Below are 15,345 nucleotides of genomic sequence, written 5' to 3' on the forward strand. Positions count from 1 at the left end.
GGTCATGTGACTGTTGATCAGCTGTTCACTGTGTCTGTCTCTCTACAGGCTGGAGACAAGTCTCTGTCCAATGTGAGTTTAAAATACTTCAGTTTCCTGTGTGTCTTTATCAGTGTTCATTTATTTTTTATGTTCATAGATGGTTTGTTCTCATGTTCTCATGTGCTGACACGTGTTGTTCTTCCTGTCAGGTGATTGCTCATGAGATCTCCCACAGCTGGACCGGTAACCTGGTGACCAATAAAACCTGGGAACACTTCTGGTAAACAAACAGCTCCTTTTTTAAACGTTTAATTTATTCATTTTCCAGTAAACATTTCACTGAACAGAACACAACAAAACAACATTTTTCTTTTAATCCTTTGAGTCCATTTTTCCATGCAGCATATTTCCTCCACAGTATCCGACCACTGTTCAGAATAAATAAACAGCTTCCTTAATAAATACACAATTTATTTATTATTTTAACCTTAAGAACAAACAGTTTGATGGATTCTTTTCAGATATTGACATTTTCAGAGGAAAATCAAACACATTTCAAACTGTTTCATTTACAAAATAACAAAGTTCAAAATGAATTTATAAATAAAGATGATCTGAATTGTGTGATGACGGCGTTTGTCCTCAGCTGCTCTCTGCTGTTGTCTGCAGGTTGAATGAGGGTCACACGGTTTACCTGGAGAGGATGATCGGCAGGTGTTTGGAGAGTGAACAGTTCAGACAGTTTAAAGCCATGGGAGGCTGGAAGGACCTGCAGGACTCGGTCAGAACCTCAGCACATTTTTCCTATTGAAGTTTCCAGACCGTCTTAAACATTTGATGCTGATTGATCCGTGTGTTTTGCTTATGTCTCACCTGTCTGTGACATCACTTAGGTGAACACGTTTGGAGCCAACAACCCTCTGACGAACCTGATCCCCAGCCTGCAGGACGTCGACCCAGACGACGCCTTCTCCTCGGTGCCCTACGAGAAAGGCTTTGCTCTGCTGTACCACCTTGAGGAGCTGATGGGAGGCCCAGGTAATACCTGGACACACCTGGACGTGTCATCACGCACTGTTTGACCCTCAAACTCTTTGTTCACCTGCTGGTTTGTCTTCTGCAGAGGTGTTCATGGGCTTTGTGAAGTCGTACATCCAACTGTTCGCCTACAGCAGTGTCACCACAGACGAGTGGAAGAACTACCTGTTCACCTACTTCAAAGACAAGGTGAGACACACCTGGATGCTCAAATAGCTCACAGTCAAAGATGAACTCTTGAACTCTCCACATTTTGACACACTCGTCCCACAAGTTGCCTCACTTGTCGGGTGTATTTGATGCTGGGCTGATGTGAATGACAGTGTGGGGCGTTCAGGGAACTATTTATATCTTTCTCGCAGGTGGACCTTCTGAACAAGGTGGACTGGAACGCCTGGATGTTCACTCCTGGGATGCCTCCTGTCAAACCTCAGTGAGTTGATCCTGTCAGACCACCATCCGGTCCACCAGTCCTTCTTTAAACCTGTTTGCTCTGATCTGGTTTCATGTTTCAGGTATGACACCACGCTGGCCGACGCCTGCATCGCTCTGGCCCAGAGGTGGATAAAGGTAAGACCTGGAACTCACATGGACCTATTTTAATTGTTCTTTAAGATCAGAGTCGAGCCCCATTCCTCTGCCTCCATTCAGTCTAAAGAGCAGGACCTGAGCAGCTTTAAAGAGTCCGATGTGAAGTCACTGTCGTCCCACCAGCTCATCGAGTTCCTGTCCCTGCTGCTGCAGGAGGTAAACCAACGCGGCCCACTTCACCCAAAGTCCATTTTAATTCACCACAGTCCACTTCACTTCAACACTTCATGTGTTTGTCCTTCAGGATCCTCTTCCTCTGACTCACGTGAAGAAGATGCAGGAGGTTTATGGTCTCAACTCCATCATGAACTCAGAGATTCGCTTCAGGTAACATTTCCACATCATGTCTGTAATTTTAAGCCCCTCCTCCTCTTCCTCCTTGGGAGCCTCCTGATGATTGGCTCTTCTTCCTTCAGGTGGCTCAGGTTGTGTGTTCGGTCCAAGTGGGAGGAGGCAGTTCCCATGGCGCTGAAGATGGCAACAGAGCAGGGCAGGATGAAGTTTACCAGACCACTCTTCAGGTAGTCACACTGTCGCTTCACTTCAGCCTCAGGTCCATTTATGACGCGGTTTATGGCGACAGAACGGACCATTAAGACCTCAAATAAGCACATCAACAAGGTGTCATATGTCAACCAAGCGTTAACCCTTCACTAAGCTCCTCCTGTGACCAGCAACTGTCCAGTCATAAGTTAGCAACTGTAACTAAGGTACCACAGCCCTGTCAAGCTCCATGTTGAAACGATGGTTGTGTGACTCCAAGAAAAGAGACATGCTTGGTGTCTCATGAGTTTTTACCTGCTCTAATGTAAGCTGCAAAAGTTAGCATGTCTGACTAACTAGCTCACTAGCTGCAGGAACGTTAGCGCCAGTCAAACTAGCATTAGCTAGCTCTGTTTTAACAAACTTATTCCCAGCAGAAATTATGTTGTCATGCTGGGGGTTTGGACCGATGATGATGCATCTCTCTCACTCGCTGTGTTAGCTTAGCTCTTGTCCTGCCTCTCTTCCTGCGATCTGGCTGTTTGACCGTCTCAAAGTCCGTGGCACTTAATCTGATCCCCGCGCTTTCTCTTCCCTCGCTAATGTTTGTGTTTTTTTGTCCTCTATCCAGAGGTTGCGCTACACTTTTTCGTTGTCTGTCATTTTGACTGAGAGGGTAATAAAAATCCCGTCATAATCTATTTTTACTCACTTTAATTTTTAAAATGATGATAATTACATATTCAATAGCATTTAATTTTCATTCATTTTAATTAATATTCAGTCCGAACAAGCTGAACAGAGAATCCACACCGCGCGTCTTTTATCAACGCCGTCATCGTCATCGGCTTTTTGAAGAAACTTCAGCTGCTGTGACACGAGGTGCGTTTGAGATGATCCAGGTCTGCGCAGAATCGATCAGCGGTGATCGCCGCTCAGTGCATGCCGGTTAGATTTGTGTCCCGACTTGATCCTGACTCGCACGTGTGGGCAACGATAACCTTACGAGATCGAGGCGCCGCAGTTTGTAGAGCCATGTGTGTCAAAAGGATCTCTTCTATTTTAACTTCGATCAACGATCAAGAACGCACTTTATTTCTTCAGCTATGAGGATGATCTGCAGACTACAGGTAACCTACAGGTAACCTACAGGTAACCTACAGGTGATCTGACAGGATGTTCGTGTCTCTTCCTCTAGTCTCTCGCAAGTCTGTTGAAAACTGTCCGACTTTACTGCAGCTTTTTGTCTCCACCTCCTGCTGCGTCCTGATCTCGTCTCTCCAGGCGCAGTTCATCTCAAACGCACCTAATAGCTAATTAATCTGCTCACTCGCCACCAAGTGGTCAGGGGTGTGAATTGCAACCTGTCAAAATGACAGATGACCCTCAGATTTTTCTGTCACCGTTTTAAAAAAACGGTCAACGACGGAAAATATTCGGTTAACACGACCCCTGCCTCTATCATATACTTCTCTGTGTCATATCTCACCATCCAATAAGTGTTTTCTTTGATGTAAGCTAGCTTTAGCCTCAGTCTGTTAGCATTAATGTTATCGTGTACGCAGTCATTAAATAACTTTACATGTTTAACACTCTTTGGCAGGTTTATCGTTTTAATATGTGTCAGATGGAAACAGTAAAGAGTCCGCTGCAGATGGACTTTTCACGTCACTCAGTGAGTTTAAGCATTAGCATTAGCGTTAGCTTACATTGACTCACTACACTTATGACATCAGCTGGTGAGAGTTGTCATTTTAGCTGAAGCTCAAAATGAGAAGCTGCTTCTGTTAACGTCTCTGTGGAATCAGAGACTTTGTGTATAAACAGTTTCTCCTATATTCAAAGTCAAATCTGCCACAGGCATAGCAACAGTAACTAAGGAGGGCAGGACATAGCGAAGGGTTAGTTGAGGTGCAATGGGACAATAATGTCTGAATGTCATGTTTTTACAGTGTTTCTACATTTCTGAGGCGTTCATGGTCCGTCTGTTTTTCCATAACTTGTCACTTTTCAGTTGACATGTGACTTTTTTTAAATATTTGACTCAGATTTACTCCTTTGTTGCTCTTTTCTTCCTCAGAGAGGTGTTTAACTTTGAAAAGTATCGTGACGAAGCCGTCTCAGTGTTTCTGGCTCACAGAGCAGAGATGCACCCGGTCACTGCTGGACTGACCGCCAAAGACCTGAAGATAGACGCCAGCAACACAACCAGTCTGTAACCATGGAAACCAGTGTGTAACAGCAGCCTGTAACCAGTATTAATCCACAGTATCAGTATCAGCGCTCTTCTATCTTTACTTCTCAATCAGTTTAAATCGATCTTTTGATTCTTTTGGTTAAATTTTTTCTGTCTGTTTAAATGTTTCATCTCAGGGCAGAAGAAGAGGAAGAGAAATAAAGATTTCAGAAATTAAATCGAATGTGTCTGCTGTTGCTGCTGTTTTTCTTCTTATTTAAAAATGTTACAGTTCATCAAACCTGCAGCTTTACGTTTCAGATTCACCTGGAAAACAACAAAGAAACAACAAACTCAGAAAAAACAATGAAGATAAATACGACAGTCAGGATTTTTTAAACATTGAGGTCGAACAACCCTTCAACTCTTTATTTCAGATAAAAAAATCTTCTGTCATCAGGAATAAAAGAAATTAGTTTGTTAAATGTAAACTTTTTGAGTATTAAGTATCATATTTATAAGATCCAGATATCGATTAGTAAATTGATCACAGAATATTTGTCACTGTGCTCCGTCCTGTGACCTTTGACTTCTGCAGGCTGCTGAGAGAAACACAGATTCATTAGTTAATTAATTAATAATCAGATTAGGAGTTTTTGTTGAAGCTGCTGCAGACTGAAATGGTCACATGACCTCTAGGTTAAAAAAAAGACAAGATGTAAATGATCAAAGTGTTTCAGTTTAAACGTGTCTTTTATATCAGTCAATTTTATTCTTTAAACTAATTTAATAGAAATAAACTTTATGAAAGTGACGTTCTGATGACACTTGAATAATCATCATTAATAAACAGTAAATTAATTCAACTTTAGTTAACAGTTGTTTCACTGTTTAAAAATACATATATAATGTTAATTAAAAATGTTTAGTAATCATTAGTGATATTATGTTTATGTTATTTTATTTATTGGTTTTGAAATAATAACCTTATATATTATATACTTTGATTATATATTATACTGTGTCACAGCTGATAAGAGACAATCACAGTTACATTCTGATTAAATTAGTTTATTGTTTGGAACATTTTATAAACTATATTGATTATTTGTTAATGATTTAAAGAAATCATTAGAGAGAGAAGGAGCAGATATTTATAAGACTGTTAATGTTAATAATTAGTTTGTCTATAAAGTTTGCATTTATAAACATTATTTAGATAAACAGTCAACAGTCAGTGACAGTATTTATTAACCAAAGGTCCTTTGAGTGTCAGTGTGTTGTGTAAACCAACAGTCTCAGTGTTTCATCACTGATTATTGATCAATGATTTGTTCAGTCTGAGTTTCACCATCATGTGGTTCCACGAGCTGACAGGAAGAGTTACAGCACAGGAAGAAGAAGAAGAAGAAGAAGAAGAATGATTTGTCAGACATTCACATGTTAAAAATCTGCACTCATGTTAATCAGTAATTCAATATTTAATGTTTATTGCTGCTAGTTTTCTGCCTTCACACAGAAACGACCTAATTTTTCTGTTAATTATAATTTTACACATCATGTGTGTATTACAACATTTACACATATATCTGTCCATATATCCAAACATCTACATGTATGACTGAAATGTGTAGCTTCGACAATTTCCTACTTCATATTGTATATTTTTCAATTCTCTTATATATAATGTTTTCATTTTATCTTTGTTTTATGGGTAATCTTTTGTCACTCAGTTTTCTACTTGAACTTTTTGAGCTGCTGTAACGTCAGTTTCACTGATGTGGGATTAACAAAGTTTATCTGCATGTTTAACATTTCAGACTGTAATTAAACTGAAGAAACTGAAGGTTTACTTTGAGTCTGGTTGTTTTTCATGTACACACAGCTGCTGTGTTGTTGTATATGTTAATGTACACGTGTTTATAAGGGCTCCATGTTGAAGATGTAATAACAGTCTGTTACAAACAAGGTTTTAATTATTCAATGACTTTCAGGGGACAATAATTTTCTGGTTCTATTTTTCTATTTTCATTTTTCTACTAAAACATGTCATGTGGACACATGGAAGTGGGCAGCAGGAGCTACTACTGTTCCTGCTACAGACAGTTAATACTGTTAATAATATTTCATAGACACTACATGGTAACAACATAAGGCTGCTGTTCAAAATCAAAGAATAATCACAGCAAATAAATAAAAAATCATGAAATCAGCTGCGGGTCATATTAAGAAGAATCACATATCAGGTAGGAAAATAATGAATCTGAACATTTGTTAAACATTGTTTAGCAAACTTGTGTCTTGTTTATTACAAATAAAGAAACTTATTCTGCTGTTCAAATAAAAAAGAAAATCCATAGTCCATAGATACAATTCTGGAAGCCATATAAGTAAACAGGGTTAGTGAAAGTGTAACCGTAGCTCTATATCTACGACTTATCGGAAGACATAGAGCTATGGGACCTTGACCTAACCCCTCATTTGTGGGCATCCTGAATCCAATGGTGCCACCCCCAAGTGTCCACAATATACATTTTCAGAGTTATGGCTGATTTAATTCACCCATACAAGTCAATGCCAGTCATGAAAATTTTCCTAAGTGTAAACCTAGCTCTATATCTACAACTTAAAAGAAGGAGATAGAGCCATGGTACCTTCACTTACCCCCCCCATTTGTGGGTTTTCTAAATCCAACGGCACCACTCCCGAGTCTGATGATATGATGATATGATGATGATGATGATGATGATGATAGGGTGTTTTAACCATGATCATCAGAAGTGATGATCCTCAACCGAGTGAGATAGAGCGATGGGACATTCTGAATCCAACGGTACCTTTGCTGAGTCTCTACCACATACGGTTCCCAAGATACAGCCGATTGAAACTGGCCCATAGGGTTAGACTAAGGGGGTGAAAGCAGGGATGGCAACATGTTGCCGAACTCAGGGAAGTGAGATAGAGCGATGGGACTTTGACCTACCCCTGTATTTGTGGACATTCCGAATCCAATGGTACCTGTGTTGAGTCTCTAGCACGTACGGTTCCCGAGATATGACCAATTGAAATGCGCGCATAGGGTTACATTAGGGTTACATTAGGTATATGGGTGATAACCATGATGGACAAATTTATCCATCCTCAACGGAGCGGGATAGAGCGATGGGACCATCACCTACCCCCCCATTTGTGCCTATCCTGAATCCAGTGCTACCACCCTTGAGTCCCTAGGACTTACCGTTCAAAAGTTGTTGCCAAACATGTGAGATAGAGACACGGGTCCTTGACCTACCCCCACATTAACGTGGCTGCTCTTCCCACCGGTGGCACTGCCGAACCTCTAGGACCACAAGTTCCCGAGTTATTCCAAAAGTCATAAAGACGCGTCTGACTCATTACAGACAGGTGCGACCCGTCCCCAAACGCCCCCAGAAAAAATCTCAAGTCCCTACCTCTAACCGTTCCGGAGTTATGAACTTAAGATCGAGCCAATTAAATCCACTCCATTTTAAGTTCATAACTCGTGCCAGGAATGTCCCACAGACGTGGTTCTGGTATCCCCAGGATCGGACCAACCTCCCGAAGCCACCCCTATAGTTTTGGGGTCGATAGCGCCACCTAGCGGAAAAAAAGTTACTTACCCCAGTAACATTCCCCATGGAGTCCAGATGGTCCAAAACGTGCTCCTCAACCCTCTGAGTGACATTTTAGGCCAATGACACTTAGTCAGATTTTCATACTTTGATATTACACATTTACTTCCATTTTTCCCTATAACTCGGGAACTGTGTATTTAGAGACTCGCCAGTGGTGGGGTGTACACTAATTCGACCACGCTGAACACGCCAGTCTTGGTCCCGTGTCTCTACGACCTTCCGTTCCCAAGATACAGCAAAAAATGTGTTTTTTTTTGCAATTTTCGCCCACTTCCCGATGTCGTACGGCGTCGGGCCTGGCACCGTTGGAAAGCCCGTCCTCAATAATTTGGGGGTAGGACTTGGTTCCAAGTCTCTAACGCGTAGGAAACAAAAGTTATTTGAAGAAATGTAAACCGACACACCCACTCTTTTTAGCGCAAAGCATTGTGGGTATCAAAAATACAGGTTTTTCCTCAATAAGTCCACTCAGGAAGATTGGATCATCATAAGAAATACATTTATGTAATCCTGGCATCCTCCCGGTCGAGATGACATACATATCTCAAAAAAATTTTTCGGCACCATCGTACAGGTTTCTAGTCAGGTCAGCTAAGTACTTATTTTGTCAACAAATACAGTTTTCAAGTTCTAAGAAAGAAGTTTGGGCTGTATTTTTGGATTGGTTAGTTTAGAAAACATAGAATAGCATCTTCAGACTTTCTAGATAATGTTGGGATTGACAACAGTATTAATGTGTTGAGTGCTGTTCGGTAATTTCCAGAGATTGAGGATTTTTTACAGGCACATGTCAACATAGCTGTACACTGTACAACACTGCCCCGAGCAAGTTCTGTGTTTGACTTAGGACTTAGGTAAGGGTATAATAACCACGATCGGGAAAGTCCGATCCTCAACCGTAAGAGTTAGAGCCTTGAGATCGCGGCTACCCCCCCATTTTCACATACCCGGAGTCCAACGGTGGCACCCCCGTCACTCTAGGACAAAGTCTTCAAAAGTTATATGTGTTTTTTGTGTCTAAGTTTTCCCCAAGAGTTCCTAGTACCTTGTCTTTAGTGTCAAGGCACAGGGCCAGCTGCCCTACATGTATAAGGGCAAAAAAAACAGGATCGGGAAAAAGTTCTGATCCTCAAAGAAGTCAGATAGAAGCTCGGAACAGCGGCTACCCCCCCATTTTCAGGTACCCTGAGTCCAACGGTACCACCCCCGTGTGTCTAGGAGGTCGAACGGCCGAGATATTATGATCGGGGAAAAGTCCCGATCCTCAAGACAGTGAGATAGAGACACGGGACCAAGTCCTACCCCCCCCATTTGTGTGCCTTCTGAATCCAACAGTCATACCCCTGAGTCTCTAGGACTTGCCGTTCAAAAGTTATTGCCAAAATAAAATTCCCCATTCAAGTCAATGTGATGAGTGAAAATTTCAGTAAGTGTCACAGCCCAAAAATGTCTTCCAGAAAGTGGTTAGGAGCACGTTTCAGACCGTTCTGAGTCGATTGGACATGCTTCCATGTTTAGTTTTTTTAAGGGTTAGGGACCGTTTTTGTCCAGACCCACGATGCATTGCGGCTGAGCGGTGGGCGTATCCGTTTACGTTTCTCGAAATAACTATTGATCCGTAAGCGTTAGAGACTTGGAACCAACTCCTACCCCCCCATTATCGGGGACGGGCTTTCCAACGGTACCCGTCGCGTCACCGTACGACGCCGGGAAGTGGGCGTAACTTGTCAAAACAGTGAACGGTAGGAGTGAAAATTTCACTAAGTGCCACAGCCCAAAAATGTCTTCCAGAAAGTGGTTAGGAGCACGTTTCAGACCGTCCTGAGTTGATTGGACATGCTTCCACGTTTAGTTTTTTGGAAATTTGCCGCCCATAACTCCTAAGTCCAACCAGATAGAGACATGGGGTTAGGTGTAGGAATTATTATCTCGATGACTTCCCTGGGTCAGTTGTGTAACCGGCCCAGTTTGGTATGGATAGTCAAAGGCAATGCACTTGCCGACGCATGTTACTTGCTTAAGATCTCCGACATGTCAAGTCCTCACCATCTTGGTTGTGTGAGATAACATCTGAGAAAGTGGGTGAGTGGTCAGGAGGACAACAGCATAGAGGTAATGAGAAGTCGGTTAACCTCGATCAAAACCCGGCCGGAGTAGGCTCATACTGTGTCTCCCCGCCACCTCCCAGATTCCTGATGTGGAACTGGAGGGGGAGGGGAGAGGAAATGTGGAAAAATATTATTCTTGTGGGTCCAGGTTCGGTTGCGTAGGTGTTAGGTCTAGGAATTATTATCTCGATGACTTCCCTGGGTCAGTTGTGTAACCGGCCCAGTTTGGTATGGATAGTCAAAGGCAATGCACTGGCCGACGCATGTTACTTGCTTAAGATCTCCGACATGTCAAGTCCTCACCATCTTGGTTGTGTGAGATAACATCTGAGAAAGTGGGTGAGTGGTCAGGAGGACAACAGCATAGAGGTAATGAGAAGTCGGTTAACCTCGATCAAAACCCGGCCGGAGTAGGCTCATACTGTGTCTCCCCGCCACCTCCCAGATTCCTGATGTGGAACTGGAGGGGGAGGGGAGAGGAAATGTGGAAAAATATTATTCTTGTGGGTCCAGGTTCGGTTGCGTAGGTTTAGTGAGGGGGAAGGGATCAAAAAGAATAAAAAGGGAGGAAATTGGGTGAGTGGTAAGGAGGACAACAGCATAGAGGTAATGAGAAGTCGGGTTAGGGTTAGGACTAGATGTAGGAGCACTAGCTCCGAGGGCGAAGCCCCGGAGCGAGTGCGAGCGCACACTCCATCGAGGGGTGCCCAGCAGAGTCCCCCAAGCCCAAACACAAACATTAAATACATTATAGTTTTAGTAAATGTCCTTATTTTAGGTTCATTTTCAGTTAAATACCTTATGGTTTTAATTTCGTGTCCCTATCTTAGGTTAACATATTATTTTTCCATCACCCAAAGGTGATGGGGTTTCAAAAAATTAGACTAAAAGCCTTTGTGACCAGCATGCGTAACGTTTCGGCGATTAAGAGCCTTCTTCAGACGCTTAGCTGATCATCTGTGAAGTGAGCTGTGCTTGCTTTGCTTCAGCCCCTTATGTACCCTTGTGGGCGTTCCCTCTGACACTCCCTCTTCCTTCTGCCTTCCTCCTTCCCTGTTTCTTAATTTTCCTTCCCATTCAATAGGTTTTTGTTTTACAGGTTCCAGTTTGGTTTCCCAGGTAAGTATGGTTTTTTGTTTTTAATTTAACAGGTCCTAATTTGGTTTCCAGGTAAGTACATTTTTAGTTTTTTTAGGTTCCAGGTCCAGGTAAGTAGAATTTTTTCAGGTGGTAAGTATGTGTTATAAACACTTTTTCTTGTGTCTTCCTTTTCTATCCTTTCTTCCTTCCTTTTCCCTCTACTCTGCTTTCCCTTTTTCTTTCCTTTTCCTTCCTCCAATTACTCCTCTCCTTCTCTGCTGCCTCTCCCCTTGCTTTAACCCTTTCCTACAAATGTTGCACAATCACAACGTCTCTTCCCATCGTCTATAGGACATGTTCGGGCTTGTACTTGAGCTTGTATGAGCTTCAATAAGTTTTTGGGTTATTCTTCTAATCCCCTCGAAAAGTACTGGTGCTTATATTAGCTTCCATGAGTTATTGGGTTATCCTTCTGATACCCTGCATATGTAGTTTAAATTTAAAGACTTCCGGTTAGTTGGATTGGCAAATTTTCAAATTGGGATAGAGGGTTGGGGGGTTAGGGGTTAGGGTTAGGGTTAGGGTTAGGGTTAGGGTTAGGGTTAGGGTTAGGGTTAGGGTTAGGGTTAGGGGTTAGGGTTTTTACATTGACAATGAATTGAAAATGTCGATTTCCAACATTCCCACTCACATTTACATTTACTAGTATTATTTCCGAATTCCACATTTTGACAATTCCAACTTTTTTTCCACTTTTCGAACTCGCCACTAGGTGGCAGCATAACCTCACAATTCCACATTCCACATTCCCAAATTGTTACACGTGGTTTTTCTGAGTCCATATTTTTATCTAACACCAGTTTAAATTAGGACTTTTCACCAGATGTTTTAAATAACTGTTTTTTAATGCAGAAATGCCAAAATTGACACACATTATCAAGAGGACATGTGCTTTCAGCCTGACATGGTCCCAAGCCTCTATTAAATTTTTTGGCCACATGGGGCCTAAAAAGACTTTAGCTAAAACATGGATTCCAATTTTGGTTTTGATACTTAAACCTCATCTTTACCCACCTGTACATGGTTCTGTTACATTTTTTCAGTCAACTTCTGAGGAAATAAGTAAGTAAATGGGAGTATTGAAAATTTGATTAAGTGTCAAGGCACGGGACCTTATGTTTCACCCCAGAAATGTCCCACAATAAGGGGTTAGGAGCACGTTTCAGGGCATTTGGTTTGTCTATTGGGCATGCTTGTGTGTGTACATTTTGCGACACTGATACCACTCAGACTCCTGAAGGAAGCCTGATAGAGGCACGGGACCAGAGATATTAACCAATTGGACATGGCAGTGTCAGTGTCAGGGGATGGGCAAATTTTCAAACTCTGGATGGGAAGGTGCTTAGTATTGGTAGTATTGTAAATTTGACAAAGTGTCACAGCCAAAAAATGTTCTGCAGAAAGTGCTTTAGAGCACGTTTCAGACCATTCTGAGTTGACCTGAAATGGTTTCTTGTGAAGTTTTTTTGGGACCGCAGTATGCATTTCCAAATGTTGCTCCCATTCATTCCTATGGGGCTGAAATATTGAACTGTGATTTTTGTGGCCAAAGAGCATTCAAAAGTCCTGGAGATCAGTCAGAATGTCAAGACAGACGTGTGTGTGAAGTCCTGAGGGGTTTCTGTGCATTTTGAGTCAATTTTGAAGCATTTCCAAATTTTGCTCCCATTCATTCCTATGGGGCTGAAATATTCAACTGTGATTTTTGTGGCCAAAGAGCATTCAGAAGGCATGGAGATCAGTCAGAATGTCAAGACAGACGTGTGTGTGAAGTCCTGAGGGGTTTCTGTGCATTTTGAGTCAATTTTGAAGCATTTCCAAATTTTGCTCCCATTCATTCCTATGGGACCCACATCTGGAAATGTGAAAATTTGACTAACTGTCACAGCCAAAAAATGTTCTGCAGAAAGTGCTTTAGAGCACGTTTCAGACCATTCTGAGTTGACCTGAAATGGTTTCTTGTGAATTTTTTTTGGGACCATAGTAAACATTTCCTAATTTTGCTCCCATTCATTCCTAAGGGGCTGAAATATTGAACTGTGATTTTTGTGGCCAAAGAGCATTCAAAAGTCCTGGAGATCAGTCAGAATGTCAAGACAGACGTGTGTGTGAAGTCCTCAGGGGTTTCTGTGCATTTTGAGTCAATTTTGAAGCATTTCCAAATTTTGCTCCCATTCATTCCTATGGGGCTGAAATATTGAACTGTGATTTTTGTGGCCAAAGAGCATTCAAAAGTCCTGGAGATCAGTCAGAATGTCAAGACAGACGTGTGTGTGAAGTCCTGAGGGGTTTCTGTGCATTTTGAGTCAATTTTGAAGCATTTCCAAATTTTGCTCCCATTCATTCCTATGGGACCCACATCTGGAAATGTGAAAATTTGACTAAGTGTCACAGCCAAAAAATGTTCTGCAGAAAGTGCTTTAGAGCACGTTTCAGACCATTCTGAGTTGACCTGAAATGGTTTCTTGTGAAGTTTTTTTGGGACCGCAGTATACATTTCCAAATTTTGCTCCCATTCATTCCTATGAGGCTGTGATTTTTGTGGCCAAAGAGCATTCAGAAGGCATGGAGTCATATGTATAGTATGCAGTCATATGAGTTGATTGTTTTCCAGTTCATCAAGTGGGAAGGCCTGAAAGGCTCTGTGTCCAAGAGGGCCTTGTGCTGCACGAGAGCTGGGGGCACGGAGTTTGCCCCACAACAGCGCCACCTAGATGGCGCTGACATATGTCATAGAGCTCTCCGAGAGCTTTCCGGCCGTCGGGGCCTTTCCGACGAGGCCAGGCTTGCGGCTCTACGGCCGCGTATGGCCGATTTGGCCGTTTTCCAGTTCATCAAGCGGGAAGGCCTGAAAGGCTCTGTGTCCAAGAGGGCCTTGTGCTGCACGGGAGCTCAGTCGGGGCCAGGAAGGCAGGACTTGGAGATAGGGGTCTGATTTTCACATATGTCGTAGGGCTCCCTGAGAGCTTTCGGGAACAGCTGGCCCCATGTCCCTGGCCCTTTTCCTTCCCAAGTTATGGCCTCCCAAAGTCCAGGGGTCAAAAGGTCAACCCCTGCGCAGTCTTTTTGGGTCCCGTCTGGCCATACGGGGAGGCAGAGACTTGGAACCACCGCTGCCCGCAACAGGCCCTCCCCCCGATCCAGGGTGTAAATTTTGGTCCCGCTGGCCCCACTGGAAGGGCCCAAAAGGGGGCCTCAGAGTCGCTCGCCCTCTGCGTAGGTTAAAAATCGGAAACCGCACCCCAGCAGCCGCAGTCTTTTTGGGTCCCATTTGGCCATAGATTGACGTAGAGACTTGCAACCACCTCTGGCTGAAGGCTGCCGCCCCAGTGATCGAGCGGGTAATTTTTGGTCCCGCTGGCCCCACGGGAAGGGCCCAAAAAGGGGCCCCGATCTCAGTCCTGCCGCCCCTATTGAATGGATTGAAAATTGCACCGTTCCGTGAATGAGAATGTGGAAGTGAGGTCACCTCCCATATCACCTGACCCGCTTGGGGTAGGAGGAGACTGAGGCCACATTTGCACTCACCTGAAGGAGGGCTTTCGGGCCCACCACGACCCGGCCCTCTACCCCCTTCCGTGGCGGAGTTTGCCCCACAACAGCGCCACCTAGATGGCGCTGACATATGTCATAGAGCTCTCCGAGAGCTTTCCGGCCGTCTTCGTCCCGCCGCCCTGGCTGCTTTCCTTCAAGAGATATGGCGCTTAACGAGGGGAGAGATCTCAACGTTTGGCGCCCTCTAGCTCGCGGCAGGAAGGGGGTGGAGCTCTGGTTCCAAGATTGCCCGGCTCGGCTCCTCGGGGCCTTTCCGACGAGGCCAGGCTTGCGGCTCTACGGCCGCGTATGGCCGATTTGGCCGTTTTCCAGTTCATCAAGCGGGAAGGCCTGAAAGGCTCTGTGTCCAAGAGGGCCTTGTGCTGCACGAGAGCTCAGTCGGGGCCAGGAAGGCAGGACTTGGAGATAGGGGTCTGATTTTCACATATGTCGTAGGGCTCCCTGAGAGCTTTCGGGAACAGCTGGCCCCATGTCCCTGGCCCTTTTCCTTCCCAAGTTATGGCCTCCCAAAGTCCAGGGGTCAAAAGGTCAACCCCTGCGCAGTCTTTTTGGGTCCCGTCTGGCCATACGGGGAGGCAGAGACTTGGAACCACCGCTGTCCGCAACAGGCCCTCCC

The 15,345-nt window shown here is 43.7% G+C and overlaps 1 protein-coding gene across 1 annotated transcript in view; it reads left to right on the top strand.

Moving 5' to 3' along the window:
* LOC146307150 (leukotriene A-4 hydrolase-like) overlaps positions 1 to 4,509 on the top strand; it is a 13,144-nt gene extending 8,635 nt beyond the window's left edge. Inside the window, exons 9-19 of the mRNA XM_084711227.1 lie at positions 49 to 72; positions 192 to 262; positions 652 to 763; positions 876 to 1,020; positions 1,106 to 1,209; positions 1,383 to 1,453; positions 1,536 to 1,590; positions 1,672 to 1,767; positions 1,856 to 1,938; positions 2,028 to 2,132; positions 4,175 to 4,509. Coding sequence (XP_084567353.1) covers positions 49 to 72; positions 192 to 262; positions 652 to 763; positions 876 to 1,020; positions 1,106 to 1,209; positions 1,383 to 1,453; positions 1,536 to 1,590; positions 1,672 to 1,767; positions 1,856 to 1,938; positions 2,028 to 2,132; positions 4,175 to 4,313 — 1,005 coding nt within the window. The 3' untranslated portion in view covers positions 4,314 to 4,509. The remainder of the gene's footprint in view (positions 1 to 48; positions 73 to 191; positions 263 to 651; positions 764 to 875; positions 1,021 to 1,105; positions 1,210 to 1,382; positions 1,454 to 1,535; positions 1,591 to 1,671; positions 1,768 to 1,855; positions 1,939 to 2,027; positions 2,133 to 4,174) is intronic.
* The last annotated feature ends 10,836 nt before the right edge of the window (positions 4,510 to 15,345 follow it).

Source organism: Lutjanus erythropterus, chromosome 22, assembly GCF_056507025.1.
Source record: "Lutjanus erythropterus isolate fLutEry1 chromosome 22, fLutEry1.hap2, whole genome shotgun sequence".
Lineage (NCBI taxonomy): Eukaryota > Metazoa > Chordata > Actinopteri > Lutjaniformes > Lutjanidae > Lutjanus > Lutjanus erythropterus.